Below are 23,410 nucleotides of genomic sequence, written 5' to 3' on the forward strand. Positions count from 1 at the left end.
GCAGCATTCACTCATTACGCCAAGGGCTTGGGTTCAATTCCAAAGTTCATGGACACAGTGCGTGAAGCAGGTTTTTTGTGATATTTTACTAGAAAGTTTGTTGAAAGCAGTATAACACCAGACTCACTCGCTAACTCACTCACTCACTCACTCAATCAGTCAGTCAGTCAGTCAGTCAGTCAGTCAGTCAGTCAGTCAGTCAGTCAGTCAATCCATTAGGATACTTTGAAAACATAGTTCAGATTTTCAGGTTATTTACCCCAGGTCATATGTGTTTTTATGACACGTTGCCCTCTGAGCCATAAATGTATACCGGCAATATGATTTGTTGACTCTTAGATGCTGTAAGAGCAGATGAAGCTTCAGAACAATGATTTGATTTAACTGATTGGCTTACGAGCCTAAGATTCGGTGTAATATTATCTCCTCTCCCACGCTCAGATATAGTGTAAATATATACTAATTTGATAAGAATAATAGATCATAAATATATTGCATTATTATTATTCAGTTGAGCTCGGAGGAGTACTTGACCGCCCTGCCCAGCTGCAAGCTGCCGTTCCACTGGCCGCGCCAGGACCTTGACCAGCTGCTGTGTGTCCTCATGCTGGACACTGGGGGCTGCAACTGGTCAGGGGGCTTCCGGATCGACAAGGTCAACTCTTTCCACATCAACATGAGGTGTGTCACGGACGCGTTTCTTGTGTTACTATCAGTTTAAGTATTCACATTTTGATATGACTTCTAACCTTCATGAGCTCCATCTATTATTTGGAAAGAGGGTTTTTGTGTAGGGTGTAATGCTTATATCTTTCGGTGCATCACAATATTCTGTGCCATCATATATGAGCATCGTATCAAATGGTCAGGGATCGGTACTGACAATCAAGTGCATATATGATGATAACATGCATATGCCAAGTGTTGATATTTCAGTTATAGTATTGTGTGTCATAATACCTACATGACCTATAATAACTACCTAACCTATAATAATTGCCAAACCATCAACACATGTTCCCTATGTCAACAATGTATCGTTACAGCTGTTGCAAGAATTTTGTCAAAAAGAAACACCTCCAGTAATTTAGACTAGTTATTGTCCTCACTACAGGCCTTGGCCAATCATCTGAGGCACCACAGTTCTCAATACAGAGTTGAGTCCCTTGGACACACCAGGAACCTATGAGTGTGGGTTCGAATCCTGTGTCCCCCTGATTATGATCACTCACTCACTCACTCACTCACTCACTCACTGACACACTCACTCACTCACTCACTCACTCACTCACTCACTCACTCACTCACTCCACTCACTCACTCACTGACACACTCACTCACTCCACTCCACTCCACTCCACTCCACTCCACTCCACTCCACTCCACTCCACTCACTCACTCATTCACTCTTGTGTATCCCCGTGGGTTGTAGGGATGGTCAGGGAGACTGCCTGCTGCTGAAGGTGGAGGTTGTCCTCCAGGGACCGACATTCTTCATCATGTTTGCCGATGCTGACATCCAGCCACCCCCGTTCCGACTAGACAACCTGTCAGAGGTGGGTACAGACAACATCAGTAGTTGGTGTTCAGATGCAGAGGTGAGCTATGTTTCCTTGAGAAAGCCCTGCGAAGAATTCAGTGACACAACAGTTGGAGTACCTCATGCCTTTAGAAGTTGTCATTTTGGGATATGATTGAGGATTCAGAGTAGGCATATTACTTGGATGGATGAGCGCCAAGTGAAGACCTGCAGCCTTCACATAGCTGATCAGATGTCCGGGTTAGACCAGGTCCACAGCAACCTATGATTGTCATAGAAGCAATGTAATAAATCGGGTGGTCAGGTCCTGTGGCAGTTGATTGTGTGTCATAGTACCCTAAATGTGTGGTTCGCTGCTCACAATATCAACCACCAGTTTGTCGGGTCTACTCAATATTTACCTGGTGCAGTTATTTACCTGGAGAATTAAACAATGTTCACTCACTCACCTTGTGAAGACCTGAGTCGTCAGCATGGTTCATCATTGGATCATGAGGTCAGTCTTGGTTTTTGTCTGGATTTGACTGAAACTTTTTGTTTTTTTCATAGGTCCCTGTGTATTTCAACCAAGCAAAAACAAACCAAGCCAAGTTCCGCACCCTCCTGAAGCCACATTCCAGCAGTAAGTTGTCTGCAGTCATTTCAATGTTTTTTAATTTTATGACTGAGAATTTCTGTTTTATCAAGAAAACAATTCAGGAACCATTGCAAAGTACAGAAGTTTTCAGGCTTCGAAATCCATTTTTCAACAAGTCAGATTGCAGCACACTAACTTGTTTTTAACAATCCCAGAGGACACACATGGAAACAAAAGCTTATAGGACAATTTCCATCTTTAGTCTTACTGATTGAAAAAATAGAAATTGATAAAGTTTTTGTGTTGGGTCTGAATAAGGTATACCTTCTTCTGAAGACCGCCTCCGTGGTCTAGTGGTAGAGCGTCCGCCCAGAGAGCAGAAGGTCTGGGGTTCGATCCCCAGCCGCGTCATACCAAAAGACGTTAAAAGATGGTACTTGTTGTTACCCTGTCTGGCGCTCGGCATTAAGGGGCTAAAACAAGGACTGGATGGCTCGGAGTCAGTATACTGTGTCTGTGTGGCGTATTTATGTTAAACTGTGGCGTGGTATCTCAGTGAGCTAGCACTGTAAATCGGCATCAGTCCGGACTAGTACAAGCAGCCACACAAACACACACTCATACATGCACGTCGCTATATAAGTGCAATAATCTTGGACATCGCTGCCGTTGGATGTTAAACCCCATTTCACCTCACCTCACCTCACCTTCTTCTGACAGTGTCGTATGCATGGGATGAGCCAACTCTGGATCCGTTCCTGACGCTGCAGATCCACGGCGGCCAGTCTGCCGACTACAACATGAACAAGCTGGAGGAGGAACATCAGCTGTGTTACGAGAACTTCCTCTATCTGGCAGTCACAAACACCTTCGACATGTAAGATATGATTTACATGAGGGGTGCCATATTAGGGCCTCATTTAGAAATGATCTTAGAGATGCGACCATCATAACTCCCATACTCTAACGTCACTGGTTTTCTGGACAGAGAAAGCTACATCCTATATGCTATAACATTTAGACCAGATGCAAATAATAATGTGTCGTATGGGACTGAAAAAGGTATGGCTGATTGAATCATTAAAACTACATATGGTATGCACTTAACTGTCATTTCTATTCTGATTTTAAAAAAATCAACATTCTTCTCTGAACTGTCTTGACAGTGTCATGTGCAATGCTTTGATGTCGTCAGCTTTGTGTGAAGTCCAGTTTAGCATATCATGTCACAGCGTACATAGACATCGAGTAGATCACTGTGGTTACCTTCATGTCTGGGATCGCCCATAATATTCTCAAGAGTCTCCAGGACTCACAGGTAGATGAGACCAAGGTACATGCCTGCTAATATAGACTAAGATCACTTTTCGAACACAAGGAACAGAATGTTTCCCCCTATCTGGTACTTGGTCCATTGTTAGCTCACCTGGTCCGAAGGACCAAGGTGAGCTTATGCCATACCGTGGCGTCCGTTGTCCGTCCTCCGTCTGTCGTCCGTACATCAACATTTTTTTCAAACGACTTCTTCTGAACCACCTATTGGAAATTAATGAAGCATCCCTAGGTGGTGGGGATTAAAAATTTACAAATGGTAGCGCTGACCCCCCAGGGGACTGAGGGCCGGGGCCAAATAGGAGTAATTTGGCTATATTGCTTTTAACGACTTCTTCTATGGAACTAAGAGATAGATATCAACCATGTTTGGTTGGAAGCATTCTCTGAGGGTGAGGATTCAAAATTGTATAAATGGAGGGGGCTGAGGGGCTGGGCCAAATAGGGGTAATTTGGTTATGTTGCTTTAAACGACTTCTTCTCTGGAACTAAGGATAGATATCGACCATATATGGTTGGAAGCATTCATTGTGGTGAGGATTCAAATTGGAGAAATGGAGGGGCTGAAACCCACATGATCCTCGGTTGTCTTACCAGACTTGTTGACAAGGATACCATGCTTGTCTTGCAGGAATTGGAAGGGTCCGGAGACACACCTGGTCATCGACTGTGTCCATAACAACAATCTCGTCTTCAAGAGACAGGTGAGTGTATTTGTTCTGTTGATACAGAACTGATACCTGTTCATACTTTGTCACTCTTAGACCTCTTGTTCTACTGAAGGGCAGCAGGGTAGCCTCTTGGTTAAAACGTTTCCATGTCTCCTAGACAACCTGGTTTGGTTCCTGTCACTGGTACCATGTGTGAAATCCATTTGTTATGACTGGAATAAAGACCTGTGTGATACCTCTCACCTACTCATGGTTTGACTGCAAGGTTGTAGACCAAATTGTTTAACCTGCGTAGTGTAGAGATGCGGTAAGGTTTTGTCAAAATGTGACCACTGACACTGCACTTCTTTAATCCAGTACGTTACTTGGTCATCTCAATTCCACACTGTTCATTGTTGTGACTGACTTCACAGGTAGAGATTGTGATGACCTGAATCGATGTCGGTCATGTGACTGTCCCAGTGCTGACTTCACAGATCGAGATTGTGATGACCTGAATCAATGTCGGCCATGTGACTGTCCCAGGGCTGACTTCACAGGTCGAGATTGTGATGACCTGAATCGGTGTCGGTCATGTGACTGTCCCAGGGCTGCATTCACAGGTCGAGATTGTGATGACCTGAATCGATGTCGGTCATGTGACTGTCCCAGGGCTGACTTCACAGATCGAGATTGTGATGACCTGAATCGATGTCGGTCATGTGACTGTCCCAGGGCTGACTTCACAGGTCGAGATTGTGATGACCTGAATCGATGTCGGTCATGTGACTGTCCCAGGGCTGCCTTCACAGGTCGAGATTGTGATGACCTGAATCGATGTCGGTCATGTGACTGTCCCAGGGCTGACTTCACAGATCGAGATTGTGATGACCTGAATCGATGTCGGTCAGGTGACTGTCCCAGGGCTGCCTTCACAGGTCGAGATTGTGATGACCTGAATCGATGTCGGCCATGTGACTGTCCCAGGGCTGCCTTCACAGGTCGAGACTGTGATAACCTGAATCGATGTCGGTCATGTGACTGTCCCAGGGCTGACTTCACAGGTCGAGATTGTGATGACCTGAATCGATGTCGGTCATGTGACTGTCCCAGGGCTGACTTCACAGGTCGAGATTGTGATGACCTGAATCGATGTCGGTCATGTGACTGTCCCAGGGCTGACTTCACAGGTCGAGATTGTGATGACCTGAATCGATGTCGGCCATGTGACTGTCCCAGGGCTGACTTCACAGGTCGAGATTGTGATGACCTGAATCGATGTCGGTCATGTGACTGTCCCAGGGCTGACTTCACAGGTCAAGATTGTGATGACCTGAATCGATGTCGGTCATGTGACTGTCCCAGGGCTGACAACACAGGTCAAGATTTTTATGACCAAAGTCTAAAACATAAGTCAGTCATATGTTACAACCAAAATGTCACAAATGTGGAAGGGATTAACACTGCAAAATTCTTTTTGTTTTTGTTTTTATTTTACCCAACCAGCATCTCTTTCATGAAGATGATTAAGCAAAAGAGTTCCTACTTATCCACAAATGTTCAGATTTTCGTCATCTTGGTCATGTATTCCCGTGTGCATGTAGGTATGGTTGCATGCCCATAAAGGCATTAAAATCTCTCACACATACCTATTACTTGTTATTTCAGGAGAACGGGAAGAGAAGTCAGTTGTGGCGTATGACAAGCTCAGGGATGCTCGAACATGAGGGGTCAATGCCACCGCGTGACCCCCAGAAGAAGTCGACGACGAAGCCCAGCCCTGGACTAGTGTTGGACATCGGGGACATCGCACCCCAGCCTGGAAGATGTGTACCACTGGTGCTGAAGAAACCGGATTTAAGGAGGAAGTCTACACAGACATGGAGGTTTACTGAGGTGTGTGTGCTCTTCTCAGTTTCTGTCCAAGTACTTGAACGCAGTGATGGTATTCAACTGCACAAGTGACACATTAATCATCTTAGTTCTATACATTTTTTAGTCGCACATGAACGCATACGTTCAGTAAAATCCTCAGGAGTAAAATTACCTGAAAGTTGCCAATCCACGCACCTTAATCCACCCCCCACATCCAAAATTCAACCACACCACCCTTCTCCCATCCAAACACCTAACCACATCTAAACACACAAACACACCCAGCTTCATATACCTGGGTCGCATTGCCTGAACTAGAGGTATTTATGATAATTGCGATGCCAGTGCCATGATCCCACCAAGAAGTGTAAATCTTCACTCACTCACCCTCCTCTTATCAGTAATAAGTGATCAGGCCAAGGCGGCCACACAAACACCCTGTGACTGGATGCTGCTGTTTGTGTTGTAGGATGGTCGACTCTGCTGCAGTGCTGGAACCCTGTGTGTCCAGTCAATAGATGGAGTCCGAGGACTGCAAGATGGTACGTATTCTGCCATATGTGAATCCTGCAAGCTGCTTGGTCTCCCAGCTAAAAGGATTTCCCTAAAAGCCTCTACAATTCAAACACTGATTTTCCTGAATAAATGGTGCAAAATAATGGTTCCTAGAATATTTTTACAAGTGGGACAGTGTACTTTGGATCTGACGAATAAAGATTAAGAGAGAGTAAAAGTAGTGTATCAGATATTTTTTTAATTTGATGCCAACATGTTCTGTATGGCATGTTAACCATGTCATAGCGCTTCAGTCAACATCCTTGTATATATTCTCTAAAAGAAAAAACACATACTTACACTTTCAGTTTTGAATGTGTTCTACAGGTTACGAACCTTTAAACCAAAAAGGGGCGGTCGGGTAGCCTAGTGGTTAAAGCGTTCGCTCGTCACACCGAAGACCCGGGTTCGATTCCCGACATGGGTACAATGTGTGAAGCCCATTTCTGATGTCCCCCGCCATGATATTGCTGGAATATTGCTAAAAGCGGCGTAAAACCATACTCACTCACTCACTCACTTTGAAAAACACGGTAGGTTTTCTTCTTGAATACATGTATACAAAGTCAAGGCTGCTTACTGAGTCTACCAGTGTGTTCATCCCGTCTCCCCAGTTAGTGTATCAACTCGTGTGTTGACTGTCACAGGTGCCATTGCTGTGCTGGGTCCCTGGAAGTCAGAGGGTGAGAGTGAGGCTTCAACGTCGACGCCGACGCCGACGCCGACCCCACCCCACATGCAGATATCTCGCAGCAAGCTCCGCCCTGGCTCGGGAGTGCTGGTCATCAGGGCGACAATGGAGGGGCCTATCCGTGTGCTGCAGATCTCTGACAGACAACAGACAGTGAGTTGTACCTCTAGGTAGCTAGGCTTCTCTGACAGACACCATACGGTGAGATGTACCTCCATGTGTCTGGCTTCTGTGACAGACAACAGATAGTGAGATGTACCTCCATGTGTCTTGGCTTCTCTGACAGACACCATACAGTGAGATGTACCTCCATGTGTCTGGCTTCTGTGACAGACAACAGACAGTGAGATGTACCTCCATGTGTCTGGGCTTCTGTGACAGACAACAGACAGTGAGATGTACCTCCATGTGTCTGGGCTTCTGTGACAGACAACAGACAGTGAGATGTACCTCCATGTGTCTGGCTTCTGTGACAGACAACAGACAGTGAGATGTACCTCCATGTGTCTTGGCTTCTGTGACAGACAACAGACAGTGAGATGTACCTCCATGTGTCTTGGCTTCTGTGACAGACAACAGACAGTGAGATGTACCTCCATGTGTCTGGCTTCTGTGACAGACAACAGACAGTGAGATGTACCTCCATGTGTCTTGGCTTCTGTGACAGACAACAGACAGTGAGATGTACCTCCATGTGTCTGGGCTTCTGTGACAGACAACAGACAGTGAGATGTACCTCCATGTGTCTGGCTTCTGTGACAGACAACAGATAGTGAGATGTACCTCCATGTGTCTTGGCTTCTGTGACAGACAACAGACAGTGAGATGTACCTCCATGTGTCTGGCTTCTGTGACAGACAACAGACAGTGAGATGTACCTCCATGTGTCTTGGCTTCTGTGACAGACAACAGACAGTGAGATGTACCTCCATGTGTCTGGGCTTCTGTGACAGACAACAGACAGTGAGATGTACCTCCATGTGTCTGGGCTTCTGTGACAGACACCATACAGTGAGATGTACCTCTGTGTCTGGGCTGCTGTGACAGACAACAGACAGTGAGATGTACCTCAATGTGTCTGGGCTTCTGTGACAGACAACAGACAGTGAGATGTACCTCCATGTGTCTGGGCTTCTGTGACAGACAACAGACAGTGAGATGTACCTCCATGTGTCTGGGCTTCTCTGACAGACAACAGACAGTGAGTTGTCCCTCTATGTGTCTGGGCTTCTGTGACAGACACCATACAGTGAGATGTACCTCCATGTGTCTGGGCTTCTGTGACAGACAACAGACAGTGAGATGTACCTCCATGTGTCTGGGCTTCTGTGACAGACAACAGACAGTGAGATGTACCTCCATGTGTCTGGGCTTCTGTGACAGACAACAGACAGTGAGATGTACCTCCATGTGTCTTGGCTTCTGTGACAGACAACAGACAGTGAGATGTACCTCCATGTGTCTGGGCTTCTGTGACAGACAACAGACAGTGAGATGTACCTCCATGTGTCTGGGCTTCTGTGACAGACAACAGACAGTGAGATGTACCTCCATGTGTCTTGGCTTCTGTGACAGACAACAGACAGTGAGATGTACCTCCATGTGTCTTGGCTTCTGTGACAGACAACAGACAGTGAGATGTACCTCTGTGTCTGGAGTTTTCTCTGAAACATTAATGAAAGAAAAAGGTTGTTTTCGTCAAGTCCGTGATAATGCCAATGCGACGTTAAATTTTGACTTCCCATTACCTGCTTTGACATTTTTGCATTATAAAATGTAGAAAAAGACTAAATTGGAAGAAAACACTGACAATTACCAATTTCTATTTTATTTTACATTTGTACAACCAAGTATTTATGAACAATGTTGTTTGACTCCAGAGTTTAACCAAGAGGACCATAGGGGAGTGGGAGGTCTACGATCACGCACAGAACGGCAAGAAGAGTCCTGGGTCACCAAAGGCAGAACTTGTGCCCAACCAGAACATTGAGGTCATTTTCAACCTTAAAGGAGGACTTGGGGTGTCTCTTGTCAACTCTGTACCTGAGGAACTTGTCTATATATCCCTCTCCAACATCACCGTGGAGATGACCTCCAGAGTTGACCTGATGACCCTGGACCTCAGTGTGGGAGAAGTTCAGGTAAACAACATCTTGTGCTACCACCTCGGTTGTGTAATATTTGTTGATGTGTGAAAAGTATCAACTGCTTCTGTCATGTTATGTAAGACTAAGCGTCAAATGATTTATGAAGGAAGAGATCAACGGTAGTTGTGATACGATTGTGGTTCATGAGATCAGCCAACTTTATGAAAGAATGAGTAACTGGAACAAAAGATTGCACTATTCAATGGTTGAAACATATGTACAAATATTTCCCTGATGTTCAGTGCTGCCTTCCTTCCAGATTGACAATCAGTTCCTGGGTGCCCAGCGGCGCGTGGTGATGTATGTGACACCAATTTCCCGCAAGGACGTTCCTGACAACACACCAGCTCTCCACATCACAGCTCACAAAGTCCCCAGCACCAAGTGGAATGCCGACATATTCAAGGTACATGTTCGGATGGCAAGGTTGTTAAAATAGACAGACACAGGTTCTTCATATATACATTTGTATTTATCTGCCAACACAATACACCTCCTGCACTCACACTGGCTGTCACAACTGCATGCCTTAGGCAAACCAAGATGGCTGCCATTAAGTCATTCCCAAAGCACAGAGGGCAGTTTTGTGTTTGAGGGGAAGTTTCGTATCCACATATTAACAAATACAGTTACCGTATTCGACGTTATAAGTGCCCAGGGGGCTCTCCAACTTAGAAATAGGGGGCTGTTATTAGAATATAATTTTGGTGAGAGAAAAAACAGAGTCGAAAGATCGTAAATTTCGTGGTTTATGCTGACAGCCTGAAATGATACAAAAGAAAAGTCTGTGCATATTATACACGACAGATATATTTTCCAGAATTTAATTGCCCATTATTAAGGATCCATATAACACATGAGTTCATATTATACACGAATAAATAAGTCTTGTGTACATTGACCAATCGGAAGGGGTGCTAATTGGGATTGTTTACTAGCCAATATATTAGCAAATATCACCGTTGGCACTTATTATAGCGGGGCGCTTATAATGTCGAATACGGTATATCCCTTATTGGTGCCGCGAGCCGTCCTAATCCTTGGTCCTTGGTTATCAGCACCATACTCATGCGTGTTGATCTCATTAAAGTGACCTGCGTCACTTAAGGTTTTTCCCAGCTGTAATAGTCTCACTTGTCATTAAATAACCAAAATACTGTTCAAGTTGGTGTCAAACCTAAATACACAATCACAACATATTTTAATATTAAAACGGACTACAGATGAGACAGACTAGAGAAAAACTGGCCTGCTCAGTGACTTGTATCTATTGACACAAGTAATCATTATTCATCTTATGAATACATAACCCGTGAAGATCCGGGTTAGAATAGGTCTTCAGCAAACCATGCTTGTCGTAAGAGGCAACTATGCTTGTCGTAAGAGCTGACTAACAGGATCAGGTGGTCAGACTTGGTGACTTGGTTGATGCATGTCAATGTATTCCAATTATTTAGATCGATGCTCATGATGTCAGTCACTGGATTGTCTTGTCCAGATTCAGTTATTTACAGACCGCTGTCATATAGCTGGCATACTGCTGAGTGAGGTGGTAAATAACAACAAAAACAAAAAAGGTTAAGATTACATAGATCTGTTCTGGTGCTAAATGTATTGTGTTTGATCTTCCAGCACTTGTATGTGTCAAACAAGAGGATGACGGTTCATTTGGAGGAGATGTTGCTATGGAAACTGATTCAGTTTTTTGGCTACCACAAAGCTGATGCCAATATTCAAACACTGGAGGACAGTTTCGACACACACAGGTGAAATACATTTCCATTTAGCAGCGTTAGAAATTGGCACTAGTCCTATAGTCCTTGCCAAACTGCCCAATGGTAAAGGTATCATAAGGACTAGTAGAAATTTGTCCTTTTTAAGGGTTTTGCTATATGTTATCATTATAAGGACTAGTGGCCGAAAACTGTTAGTTTCTAACCTTGCATTTAGCATCACAGGCTATACTTGCAGGATTATGATAACAATATGTTATGGGTTAAGCAGGGTCTGACTTGTGCAGGATTACTTTTGAAAGAGGCTCCTGTAGGAGTCCAGGTTAAAACAGGCGTACAGCTTGATCTGACAGCAGGGATCATTGCTCGTAATTATATCAATCACTGGACTGTCTTGTTCAGGCTTAATTATTTACAGGTGGTCGACATAGAGCTGAAATATTGTGGTGTGGTGTGGTGTTAAACAACAAACAGCATCGTAAAGGAGGGAACGCTGTCCAGTTTTCTTGTATTGGGTTCAAGTAGTGGTTTTCTTTGTTTGTAGGTACTTGGTGATTTTAAGATGATGTGAGGCAGGGTGTTTGGTGTTGAGGTGTGTTTGGTGATGAGGTGGGGTGTTTGGTCATGAGTTGGGGTTTTTGGTCATTTGGTGGGGTTTTTGAGGGTGAGGTGGGGTGTTTTGTGGTGAGGGAGCAAGGTTTGAAAATCTAACAATTAATTTATGATGGCCTTACATCGACTTACCTAACAGACCTGACAGAGGACTGTGTTTGTTGTTTCAGAGTGCTGTCTGCGGCCACCTCTATCCAGGCCAAGCGGTACTACTTTGGTGCCCTGAAGCTGAACGTCAGCCGCATCACTCTCAGCATGGTCACCACAAGTAAACTGCCCCCCGAACTCAAGGCCATCAAACACGCTCAGTCCACCACACTCGTAGCGTTTGAGGATGCCAAAGTGGATCTGGGTTAGTAGTTTTAGTGTTTGACCTCGAAGTGTATCAGCCAAAACATTTAGTTTCATGGTAGGACCTCAAAGTGTATCAGCCAATATGCCTACAGTTTCATTGCTGAACGTTGAGGTGTTTGATGGCAGGACCCATGAAGATTCCGGGGTAGAAAAGGTCTTCAGCAACCCATGCTTGAGGTAAAAGGCGGCTATGCTTGTCGTAAAAGGTGACTAACGGGATCAGGTGGTCAGGCTCGCTGACTTGGTTGATGCATGTCATCGATCCCAATTGTGTGGATCGATGCTCATGATATTAATCACTGGATTGTCTAGTCCAGACTCGATTATTTACAGACCGCCGTCATATAGCTGGAATATTGCTGAGTTCGGCATTAAACAACCAACCAACCAACCATGGCAGGACCTCCTATTGGGTGTAACTAACTTTGGGCTAGTATTCACTTATGTACTTTTTCCATTTTATGTCAACGGACTCAGTGCTCCAGACAAGTTGTGTATCTACAGAAAATAAACACAGAAAGAAATTAACTATTTTGCGTTCCTTTCTTGCCAATATGCATGAAACATTTCAACAACCCAATGGTGTGACTGTGATGTGCTGACTTATCCAGTGTCGCCTTGCGTAATGCTGTATCTTTATAGTGATGTACAAATAGACTGCAGGCATGATATACAACAGCTCTGCTACAGTCAATGCTGCTCAAACATCAATATGTTTCACTTATAGTAACTTAGGCACAGACACACTGGGCACAACATGAATTATTTATTACAGAAAACGTCAATGCCAGTAAATAACCAATCTCTATTACCCGCCGAAGCATTCCATTTGGCGTAAATTGCGAATAGCCATAATTAATGAATGGATAACTGAAAATCAGTGATGACACCAGGTGTTCGAGAAAAGGGTAAGCATGTCCTTAGAAATGTCCGGTCATTTGTTATACCCAATAGACTGGAGTAAATGGAGTAAAAACATTAAACCTCTAAAGAATACTGTAAAACCCTAGTAAGACCGATGACATGTGAGCAACATCTGCAGCACAGGTCACTCACTCCTATGACATGTTGCAGATCCCTATGTGAGGAGTCATCCGTTTGAGACCAGTTCCTTCCTCATCAGCGAGATCATGAGCCACTACACAGAGGTAAGGTCTCAACGTCGATGCATCAGTTACATCAGGCAAGACAAAACAGAAATATGTGCCACTACAAATGTTGTATGTGTTCAACTTAACTGTTTTATCTTGCCAGGAGTTGAAGAGCCAAGCTGCCAAGATCCTTGGCTCTGTGGACTTCCTGGGCAACCCCTTGGGGCTGTTCAACGATGTGACGGAGGGCATCTCCGGTCTCATCAAGGACGGCAATGTAGGGGGACTCCTCAAGAATGTGGCTCACGGAGTGTCAAACTCCGCTGCCAAGGTGAGGATTTAGAGAATAACTTACAAGCTTCAAAGACTACAGATAATCTGTCTCAAGGGAAATAATTTTGTAATTTCCATTCCTTGGTGAAGGCCAGACTTTCAAAATTATTTCATACAGGACAGAAAATCCATAAATCCTGGATTATGAATAGGTTATTATGTGTATTATCAAACTAATTACATTAAGTAATACGTTACCACTGTTATACCGAGGCTGTTGTCTCCCACAACTGCTGCTATAGCGAAATCTACCACAGAGATCTCAATTACCTCATGCAGCACGTGCGTAGCCACCTAGCTGCCATGTGACACCCTTCACTCTTGTCTCCTTCGTCTGCTTAGCAAGACGTGTTTTCTCCTGCTGAAGCGTTCCTTGAAGATTTGGTGATATTTATTATAGTTTATTCTCTAATAAACTGTGCTTTTATGGGGCGTTGCGGTAGCTACGCTTGGTTATAATTTTCCCGCCAAACGGAAAATTTTTCCCGCCCTTTTTTCTATATACTTGCGGGGTTCGCGTATGCACGTTGTGTTTTACGTTTCCCCTGTTCTTGTATGTTTTGGGGGTTAACATAACTTATTTCTTTAATAAAAGTTATATGTGTATGTTATATGTTCACATTGCTCGTTTATTATCTTGTGAAAATGTTCGTTTGTGAATCATTGTGGTGCGTGCGTTGTAACCATGTTTTGTTCTTTGTTTATAGCAAACAATCAATGTCTGACATGGATATGTCCCCAGTGTCCACCCCCTCTACCCCTGCTCCTCGGAGTTATGGGGTGTGCAGAAAGTTTTTGTCGTCCCGGGATCCCCACGTTCGTTGCCCGCGGTGCAGGGTTCCTTGCGGGGACACCCGGTGCATCCTGTGCGAAGGTCTGGGGCCTGCGGATTTTGAGCGGTACTGGCTGTACGTACAGTCCGTCTCCACCCCTGTGGTGGCCGGTTCGTCCGGTCGGGGTCCCCGTGCGGGTACCACCTCCTCGGCTGCGGCGGATCCCCTTGCGGCCCTCGGGCTGTCTGGGGATTCCGTCGCCGCATTGTTGTCGAAACTTGTGGATTCCATGCTGGCGGCCTTATCGCAAGATAGGCCGCTGGCTGTTCCGTCCCCGGCCTCTTCGGTGGCCGCGGGGTCCACCGGTAAAGCGGCGGATCTCTTGGCGGCCCGTGTGCTGTCCGGGGATTCCGTCGCTGCATTACTTGCATAACTTGTGGACTCCAAGCTGGCGGCCTTATCTCAGGATAGGCCGCTGGCTGTTCCGTCCCCGGCCACTTCGGTGGCCGCGGGGTCGGACGCGGGGTCCACCGGTACGGCGGCGGCTCCCGTGGTCACCGGTCCTTCCCCCGAACCGTTGCTCCCGCTATCGGTTTAGGACCGCGTGGCCATGGTTTATGACCTCTTTGAGGACATGCCCCGGCCGGTACCGCGGGGAATCCACGACTGTGGGTTCCTCCAAGTATACGATGAGTCTTCCGACTCGGCTTTCCCCGCATCAACCTTGCTGCGCGGTTTCAAGCCTTCCTTGGAGAACGCCTTCGCGGCGGCCTCCGGTGGGGGTCTCCCGTTGCCTCCGACGTCGTGGAGAAAGGGTTTATTCCCGGTACATGACCTTGCCTTTCCCGAGGCTGGTCCTACCGCGGAGGCCCATGTTGAGCGGTTGGGTGTCCGTGCCCCACCGGCTGCTACGGTAACGCAAGCTACCTTGCACCAGCTGGACGCCCTCGCTCGGCACTCCATGTCTCACGGAGACACTTACTTGGCTGCAGCGGCCCGTCTGGTCGAAGGTTCTCCCACGGACCGTGACCAGCGCATTTACAACTGCCTGCTCAGTTTAAATGCTTCCCTGGAGTACGTTGCCGAGGACTCTCGGCACACACTTGCTCTTGTTGGGTCCCTGCATAGGCGCCTGGGTGCCGCTCCTAACCGGAGCGCGCCCCAGGCTGCTGCGGCCGGTAGGTCTAAGGGGTCGGGTTCTTCTTCCTCTGGGAAGTAGCCCCGCCCTGAGGGCTCCGGTATGGGCAATCAGCTGCCCTTTCGCGGGAAAACGGGGAACTGGGGGAAGCCCAAGTCGTCGACGGACGGCAAGGGCCCCTCCAGGTGACTCTCATTGGAGGGGTTCGTATGCCGACAGCGCCAACTTCGGTTGGCCCTTAGGCGAACCCGAGTCACTTGGCCCTGGACAGTTGCGCCTGTCGCAACCTGTCAGGGCCCCCTCTCCTTCCCCAGTGGGAGCCAGACTCCAGACTTACTGGGAGAATTGGGAACAAGTGTTCGACGACCCGTGGGTGGTCAACACGATTCGGTACGGCTATCGGCTTGATCTCAAAGCGAATCCGCCGCTCACCGTTGCCCCGTTGGCAGGTTTCGATTCGGAAACCGATCTTCCCATCCTCGCCGATGCCATCGGCAGGTTGGTGGAGAAGGGGCAGTACGGGAGTTAGCTCTACCAGAAATAACACCGGGGTTTTACTCCAGGATATTTCTCGTTCCCAAGTAGGACAGTGCCGAACTCAGAATGATTCACACGTCCGCTCCCTGGCTGTTCACCCGGTTAACCACCCCCATAGTGGGGTTCCTCCACAGGAGGGGTGTCCGGTACTTCGCGTACCTGGACGACTCGCTAGTAGCAAATCGAATGACGGACACCCTGTCACGCCATCTCGATTTCGCACGTCGGCTCTTGGAGCAATTTGGGTGGATTACCAATCTCCCCAAGAGCGAGTTAACCCCTTCTCAGAACTTGCTGTTCATCGGAGGTCGGTTCAACACGGTGTCCCATCGCCTCTTTGTCCCCCCAGACCGGTGGCACAAAATTCAGGCGATGATTGCCAAAGTCTTAGCGGTGCAACAGACTGTTCACTTTTGGGAACAGCTGTTAGGGCTACTTGTATCAGCCCAGGACTGCACCGCACGGGGTCGTCTCCAACTCCGCCCGCTGCAACGGTTTTTAATCCAGTTGTTAGCAACGGAGGTGAACAGTGCGACCGTCGCCCTCCCGGATCGGCTCCGACCGCATCTGGAGTGGTGGACGGTCCCTTACATTGTCTTATCAGGAGTCTCTATGCGGCCCTACCGGGCCACGTTGACCCTGTATACAGACGCCTCTCTAGTGGGCTGGGGCGCCCATCTAAAGGGGGAGGTGAGCTCGGGGCTGTGGTGCTTAGACGAACTAGGTCTTCACATCACTTGTCTCGAGTTCAAGGCAGTGATCAACGCAGTCAATCACTGGAAGCATCGTCTCGTCGACGCCCGGCTCATGCTGGCGACCGACAACACGACGGTAGTGTCCTATGTGAACAAACTGGGGGGAACCCACAGTCACTCGCTACTCGATCTCACGTTCGAGTTTACGCTCTGGTGGACAGTGTCCCGTGCCAGATACGCGCCCGTCACATCCCAGGTGTGCGGAACGTACTGGCCGATGCTCTATCGAGGCCTCAGGATCCGAGCCCCACAGAGTGGATGCTGAACCCAGTAGTGTTTCAGTGGCTGTGCGAACGTTTGGGTCGTCCGATGGTCGACCTGTTCGCAACGCGGTTCAACAATCAACTCCCGTTGTTTGTATCACCAGTCCCGGTCCCGAGGGCCATCGATCACGATGCTCTCGCGTTAGACTGGACGGGCTTGGTCGCTTATGCTTACCCGCCGACAGCGTTGATACCACACATTCTAAGCCGGCTCCGAGGAGTTCGCTGTCGAATGTTACTGATCGCGCCCATGTGGCCGAACAGATCGTGGTACCCCGACTTGCTGACCCAGGTCACGCAGTCGCCACTTCCACTGCCTGTGAGACCAGATCTCTTGATCCACCCTCACACCCGTCAGCTTCATCCAAACGCAGGGCAGTTCAATCTGCACGCGTGGATGTTGTCACCGAGCGTCTGAGGAGTAAAGTTTTTTCTCGCCGGGCGTCTCGGGCATACGTTAGTATGCATCGTGATTCTACCCAGAAGGTGTATAATGCACGTTGGGTTATTTTCACGAAGTGGTGTTGTAAACATCACATTCATTCGCCAGATAAGGTATCTGTGCAGGATATTGCTCGTTTCATGTCTCACTTGCGAGAGACCCGGAAACTCTCCGGGGGTTCCATTGCCAACTATGTCTCGTCCGTTGCTACGGTACGGGACGTTGCTATGGGTACCAGTCTCTCCAAAGAGCCGGTGATACGGGGTATTATCAAGGGTTTCAAACAGCACGATCTTAAGAAGGGCCGCCTTCGGGCACCGGCCTGGGATCTTTCCCTAGTGTTGCAATCACTTACGGAAGCTCCGTATGAACCCTTGCATAGTGCTTCGTTCCGGCATGTGACTTGGAAAACAGCATTTCTCCTCTCCTTTGCCACGGCGGCACGTGTATCCGAAATTCATGCACTCGATGTCGCCAAGGTACGATTCGATAGGGGTGACGAAGGAGCGGTCCGCCTGGGCCTGCTCATGGGCTTCGTCGCCAAGAATCAGAGAGTCGGGCAAACGGAGAGAGAATTCACTGTAAGATCACTCAAAGAAATCTTACATCCTGCTGATACTGAGGACAGAGCGCTGTGTCCGGTTAGGGCCCTTAAGTATTATCTTAAGGCTTCGAATGAACGTAGACAAGGGCGTGACCGTCTGTTCATATCGTGTAACCCTAATCGCACGGTTGACATACCTCGCAACTCGATTGCGTTGTGGCTTCGTTCTGTCATCAATCTGGCGTACCGGTCTCGGGGGTTACCGGTAGCGGGGTCAAACCCGCACGAGATCAGGGCGCTAGCGGCAACATTTGCCCTACACTCGAATATCTCTGTTCGCAGAATATTACGAGGTTGTTACTGGCGTTCTGACTCGGTTTTTGCCAATCATTACCTCAAACAGGTCGCTGATGCCGTCGTGGAGAGTGTGCACCGTCTTGGCCCACGGATCGCGGCGCAAGCGGGCACCTAAGGGGTGTGCCCAGCGCAATTCCGAACTCCTCAGGCGTCTGACCTTGCACGGTGGTCAATCTGGGTCTACTCCAATGTTCCCACTGCCGTGGGTACAGGAGTTGGGGTCCCGCAAACCAGCGCACTCACACCACAGGTGAGGGCGGCTTTTTGTGTGCTTTGTCCTTATTTGTATTTTGACAATTATGTCTTTAATTGTCTGTCGTGTATCCCAACCTTGTGATGCATGCTTACAAATACTGGAATTAGGTCACGCGCCTAATGCATACTTTAAGTAGGCTTGCTCTGGGATATACGGTCTGAATGAAATTAATTTCCCTCTTTTCGACTGTTTAACCTGATCTAAGATTAAGCTCACGCGGATACAGTGTTCTCATCCGCTGCGGCGATGAAATACCTATCCAGTAGGGCCGTTTGGAGTCACCAATCGTTTTGGCAATGACGATTGAGCCTTACGGTATGCGCTTGACAGTGCTTTGGTATTCCTATAGGGTAACGCCTAGCTAGGTGCATGCGCATCGAGTGCTTCCGCCTTGGTGTTTACTTCCGCTGGTCGGAAGGAACGCTAGCAGTCAGGATTCGGGTTGTAGGTGCTCCCCACCGCCTACTGTGGTAGTCAGCCTCGGTATAACAGTGGTAACGTATTACTTAATGTAATTTGTAGAATTTTCCTATTCGGAATATTCTATAAGTAATACGTTACCACTGGGCTGCTGCCCGCCCGTCCGTCCCCCGAGCACTTGCTCTCGCAGGAGACAAGAGTGAAGGGTGTCACATGGCAGCTAGGTGGCTACGCACGTGCTGCATGAGGTAATTGAGATCTCTGTGGTAGATTTCGCTATAGCAGCAGTTGTGGGAGACAACAGCCTCGGTATAACAGTGGTAACGTATTACTTATAGAATATTCCGAATAGGAAAATTCTACAATTTTCTTCTCTTTTTTTTTGAGTGGAGAAAACAGCTCAGTGAATCTATTGTTGGAATTATATCATATAACTGTGTATGATTATCAATGTGAAATTTACATGATATAAGACTTTTCCATTGGACAAGATGACCGAGAAATTGATGTTCATAAGTGTACAAACGACAATTTGACATTCATATGTTTTTTACGAGACTGAATTCTTGAAATGACGTAAACGCTGATGGACTACAGCTGGTTGTTGTATGGCTGTCAGTGTAAACATGAAGTCAAAGGTACAATATGATATTGTGTATAGACCTAGGCCTACACCCTTCGAGGTATAAAAAATACGTAGCAATATAAAAAATGATAAGAATTGATATTATGAAGACTGGATGACACCGATTCAGATTATTTGCAAGAATCTGTTGACATCAAGTCAGGTCACCATGGATGGCTTCACAAACAATGAAAAGAATTGAATGAGGGTGTCCGATATATCAGGTTATACATTACCCAGGGTATCAATGATCTACAAATCTAAGTGTGCTGACTCAGCAATACAAGAATGAGCTCTACATATCCCCATCTTGTGTGTCCAGGTGGCGGGGTCTCTGTCAGACGGCCTGACCACAGCCTCCATGGATGAGAACCACAAGGAGACCCGGGACCTGATCCGCCAGCAGTCCTGCTCCACCGGGGACCACCTGATTGCCGGCATGAAGGGCCTCGGCTACGGCATCTTCGGTGGGATCACCAGCGTCTTCACTCAGCCGATAAGTGGCGCCAAGGCCGAGGGCGTGGAGGTAACAACTGCTGGAGAAGATAACATGTTTTAGTATTGGGATGTTGTATATGTTTGGCTTGTGTTTAATAGAGGACATGTGATAGTGTTGTAGCTCCTGAAAGTGGCCAGGGGGCACGGGTGGCCCAGTCGTCTAAGGCGCCGCGATTCGCTGTGCAGAGTTGCGTCCCTTCGGCACGCCAGAAACCTATGATTGTGGGTTCGAATCCCGGTTCGCCACGATTATGTTTCTAGGTTTGTCAGCACCATACCCGTGCTCGTGGGTTTCACTGAAGTGGTAACCTGCATCACTTCGGGCTTTCCTCCCACATTAAGGTGACACGCCGTATTATGACTGGAATACTGTTAAAAGCGGCGTTAAACCCAACTCACTCACTCACTCACTGTAAGTGGCCAGAAACTGCAGAATCAGCAGAAAAAAATGTCGTTGATTTTATGTAGGTTACCTGAAATGAATGAGCATGAATGTCCTTTGGTGAAATGAATGTTTAAGGCTGCATGCAATCAAATCCTTATGTAAAAGGTGCTGATGGGACTAGCTCTGTTTTTGCACATAATTCAAACATGATTCTAGTTGAGTCTGAACCCAACAAGCCAGTGGTTGATAGCATGAGCATGGATGAACACTGCCAGAGTGCAATAACACATAGTATAACCACACAAGCCCAGTTGGTTGGCCCTCCGGACAAGCACAGGCTATATGGGACCTACTGTAGATCAGAATCCCCATAGTTTTTAGAGAAAACCTGAATCAGATCACTAAGGAGTATTAGATCAATACAAATGTAACAGTCATGAGTGCATCAGAGGAGAAATCACGTCATGAAAAAATATCTTAGCCATATTTCTAAGTAATCTTCCTACGTTGATGGTGACTTTATGATGAAGTTAAAACTAAGGTAGGTAGGTAGCAGGATCAAATTTTGGAATGCTCCTGCTGTGTGGATCTTGCTGTAGTGTGACTTGGTGTTGCAGGGTTTCTTCAAGGGAGTCGGGAAGGGCGTGATCGGCACAGTCACCAAGCCAGTTGCCGGGGTCTTTGACCTGACGTCGGGTGTGGCCAATGCTGTCCGGGACACGAGTCGGAGCTCCTCTCGGCAACTGCCTCCCCGGGTACGACACCCCCGCAGCTGCCAGGGCCCGGGGGGACTTCTCCCATCATACTCCAGCCAACAGGCAGAGGCCCAGCGTCTCCTGTACTTGCTCAATGACAACGACTTCTCAGAATTGTAAGTTTTGTAACCGTATATTGACTTGTATACAGACTTGGATTTGTAATTGTATGTTGAAATATTAAACAAGTAATGTAGGAGGGACATGGGTGGTTTAGTCATCTAAGGTGACTCAAGTCGCTTCCCTTGGAAATGCCAGGATCCTATGATTGTTGGTTCTTGTCCCAGATTCGCCCTGATTGTGATCCCTGTTTTTTCAGCACCAAGCCCATGCTCAAGGGTTTCACCATAATGGTAAACATCTAAGACCTTCATGACTTCAGGCTTTCCTAGCTTAAGCTGACACACAGTGATATAACTGGACTACTCCTCAAAGAAGCAGGGGCGGTCGGGGAGCCTAGTGGTTAAAGCGTTCGCTCGTCACGCTGAAGACCCGGGTTCGATTCCCAACATGGGTACAATGTGTGAAGCCCATTTCTGGTGTCCCCCACCGTGATATTGCTGGAATATTGCTAAAAGCGGCGTTAAAACTCACTCACTCAAAGAAGCATTAGTTCCAACTCCCTCCCTCATACACGATTGTTTAGGCTCTGTATGAACATACCGTATGTAGGACAACCAATGGAGTTCCTTAGACATAAAACAAGAGAGTCTACTGAACATGCTGTGAATCCTGTGTGACACAGGAATACAATGTGACGACGTGCTGTTTCTCAAAGTGATCTATGCACTATACGACTGTCATACCTCCCATACTTTCGCTGAGATGTACAAGAGTTGCAGCACTAAGATTGCTTTGTAAAGATCAACTAAGGCCTCTGTATGTTTTTGTGATGCCTCAATGGTGTAGTAGATAGAGTAACTGCCCAGAGAACGGTAGGTCAGTGGTTTAATCCCCTTGCAAGGTCACACCAAAAGACATAGAAAGATGGTACTTATTACCCTGCCTGGCACTCAGGATTGAGTGAGTGAGTGAGTGAGTTGGGTTTAATGCCTCTTTTATCAGTATTTCAGTTATATCACGGCGTGTCAGCTTAATGTTGGAGGAAAGCCCGAGTCGATGCAGGTCTCAGACGTTTACCACTTTGGTGATACCCACGAGCACGAGTATGGTGCTGACAAACCTAGAAACACAATCAGGGCAAACAGAGATTCGAACTCACAATCATAGGTTTCTGGCGTGTCCAAGGGACACAACTCTGCACAGCGAGCACTCAGGATAGAGGGTATAAGACAAGGACTGGTCGGCTTGGAGTCTGTGTACTGAGTGGTACACGCTGCTATATAAGTGCAATAGTCTTGAACCCCACATTTACCCCATGTCACCTCACCTATATATTGTATTGATGACATTTTAAGTTAGACAAGTCTACAGTGTGAAGAGACTGTTGTATCTATGTGCCCTGTTTGTCCTCAGTCCTATCGCCCTGGAGCAGATGCGTGGTCAGGCACACAAGGACTCCCTCCACGTCCTCATCACCTCCAAACAGGTGTACTTCCTGCGCAAACCGTCCGGGCAGGAGGACGATGTTGTCCTCGACATCCTACACAAGGACCTCATTCGCTGTAATGTTCAGGAGGATCGTGAGTAGTTGTTAGGGCACACTTTTGTTTTTATGCTTTTTTTTGGAGGGGGGACACATTTTTTTAAGTATTTGTAAGGCATTTAGAAGTGATACACATAAGAAAGAGAATTTATGGATGTCAACTTCTTTATTATGTTTCTCATAATAAAGAAGTTGACATCCATAAATTCTCTTCCTTCATCTTATTTTGTTTGGAGACACGTTCTTTTGTTACAAGGCAATTTTCTGAAGTTTGACACTGTTTTTGTCATTGAGGAGGTCAGTTGTTGTGATTTGTTATCACAACGCTAAATCACTAAACTTGAACTGTTGTGTGTGGTAGTGTTCTAATGACTTAATGTAAGTCAATCTGAAGAATCATGAGCTAAAAGTCAAGTTGTGGAAGATATGGCATTCCATATGAACCAGGAAGAGAATCTATTCCCATTTTGCGATATGTTAGAAAATGAGGGAATACATATATATATGTAAATATTGTGAGTTTTGTGGGAATCGTGTTAAAGTCTTGTATGACTGACCAAGTTGTC

At 46.9% G+C, this 23,410-nt stretch overlaps 1 protein-coding gene across 2 annotated transcripts in view; it reads left to right on the top strand.

Moving 5' to 3' along the window:
• The window catches only part of LOC124111838 (vacuolar protein sorting-associated protein 13D-like), a 120,571-nt gene that overhangs the window by 86,181 nt on the left and 10,980 nt on the right, over window positions 1–23,410 (top strand). For both annotated transcript variants that reach the window (XM_048384355.1, XM_048384356.1), the window contains 17 exons: window positions 512–681; window positions 1,433–1,556; window positions 2,090–2,162; window positions 2,838–2,994; window positions 4,081–4,153; window positions 5,768–5,995; window positions 6,444–6,516; window positions 7,177–7,373; window positions 9,101–9,361; window positions 9,627–9,773; window positions 11,000–11,133; window positions 11,883–12,064; window positions 13,141–13,214; window positions 13,321–13,488; window positions 19,923–20,126; window positions 21,101–21,354; window positions 22,715–22,881. In XM_048384355.1, the coding sequence (XP_048240312.1) occupies window positions 512–681; window positions 1,433–1,556; window positions 2,090–2,162; window positions 2,838–2,994; window positions 4,081–4,153; window positions 5,768–5,995; window positions 6,444–6,516; window positions 7,177–7,373; window positions 9,101–9,361; window positions 9,627–9,773; window positions 11,000–11,133; window positions 11,883–12,064; window positions 13,141–13,214; window positions 13,321–13,488; window positions 19,923–20,126; window positions 21,101–21,354; window positions 22,715–22,881 (2,686 nt within the window). The remainder of the gene's footprint in view (window positions 1–511; window positions 682–1,432; window positions 1,557–2,089; window positions 2,163–2,837; window positions 2,995–4,080; window positions 4,154–5,767; window positions 5,996–6,443; window positions 6,517–7,176; window positions 7,374–9,100; window positions 9,362–9,626; window positions 9,774–10,999; window positions 11,134–11,882; window positions 12,065–13,140; window positions 13,215–13,320; window positions 13,489–19,922; window positions 20,127–21,100; window positions 21,355–22,714; window positions 22,882–23,410) is intronic.

The sequence above is a fragment of the Haliotis rufescens genome, unplaced genomic scaffold, assembly GCF_023055435.1.
Source record: "Haliotis rufescens isolate VD_foot unplaced genomic scaffold, xgHalRufe1.0.p SCAF_5, whole genome shotgun sequence".
Classification (NCBI taxonomy): Eukaryota; Metazoa; Mollusca; class Gastropoda; order Lepetellida; family Haliotidae; genus Haliotis; species Haliotis rufescens.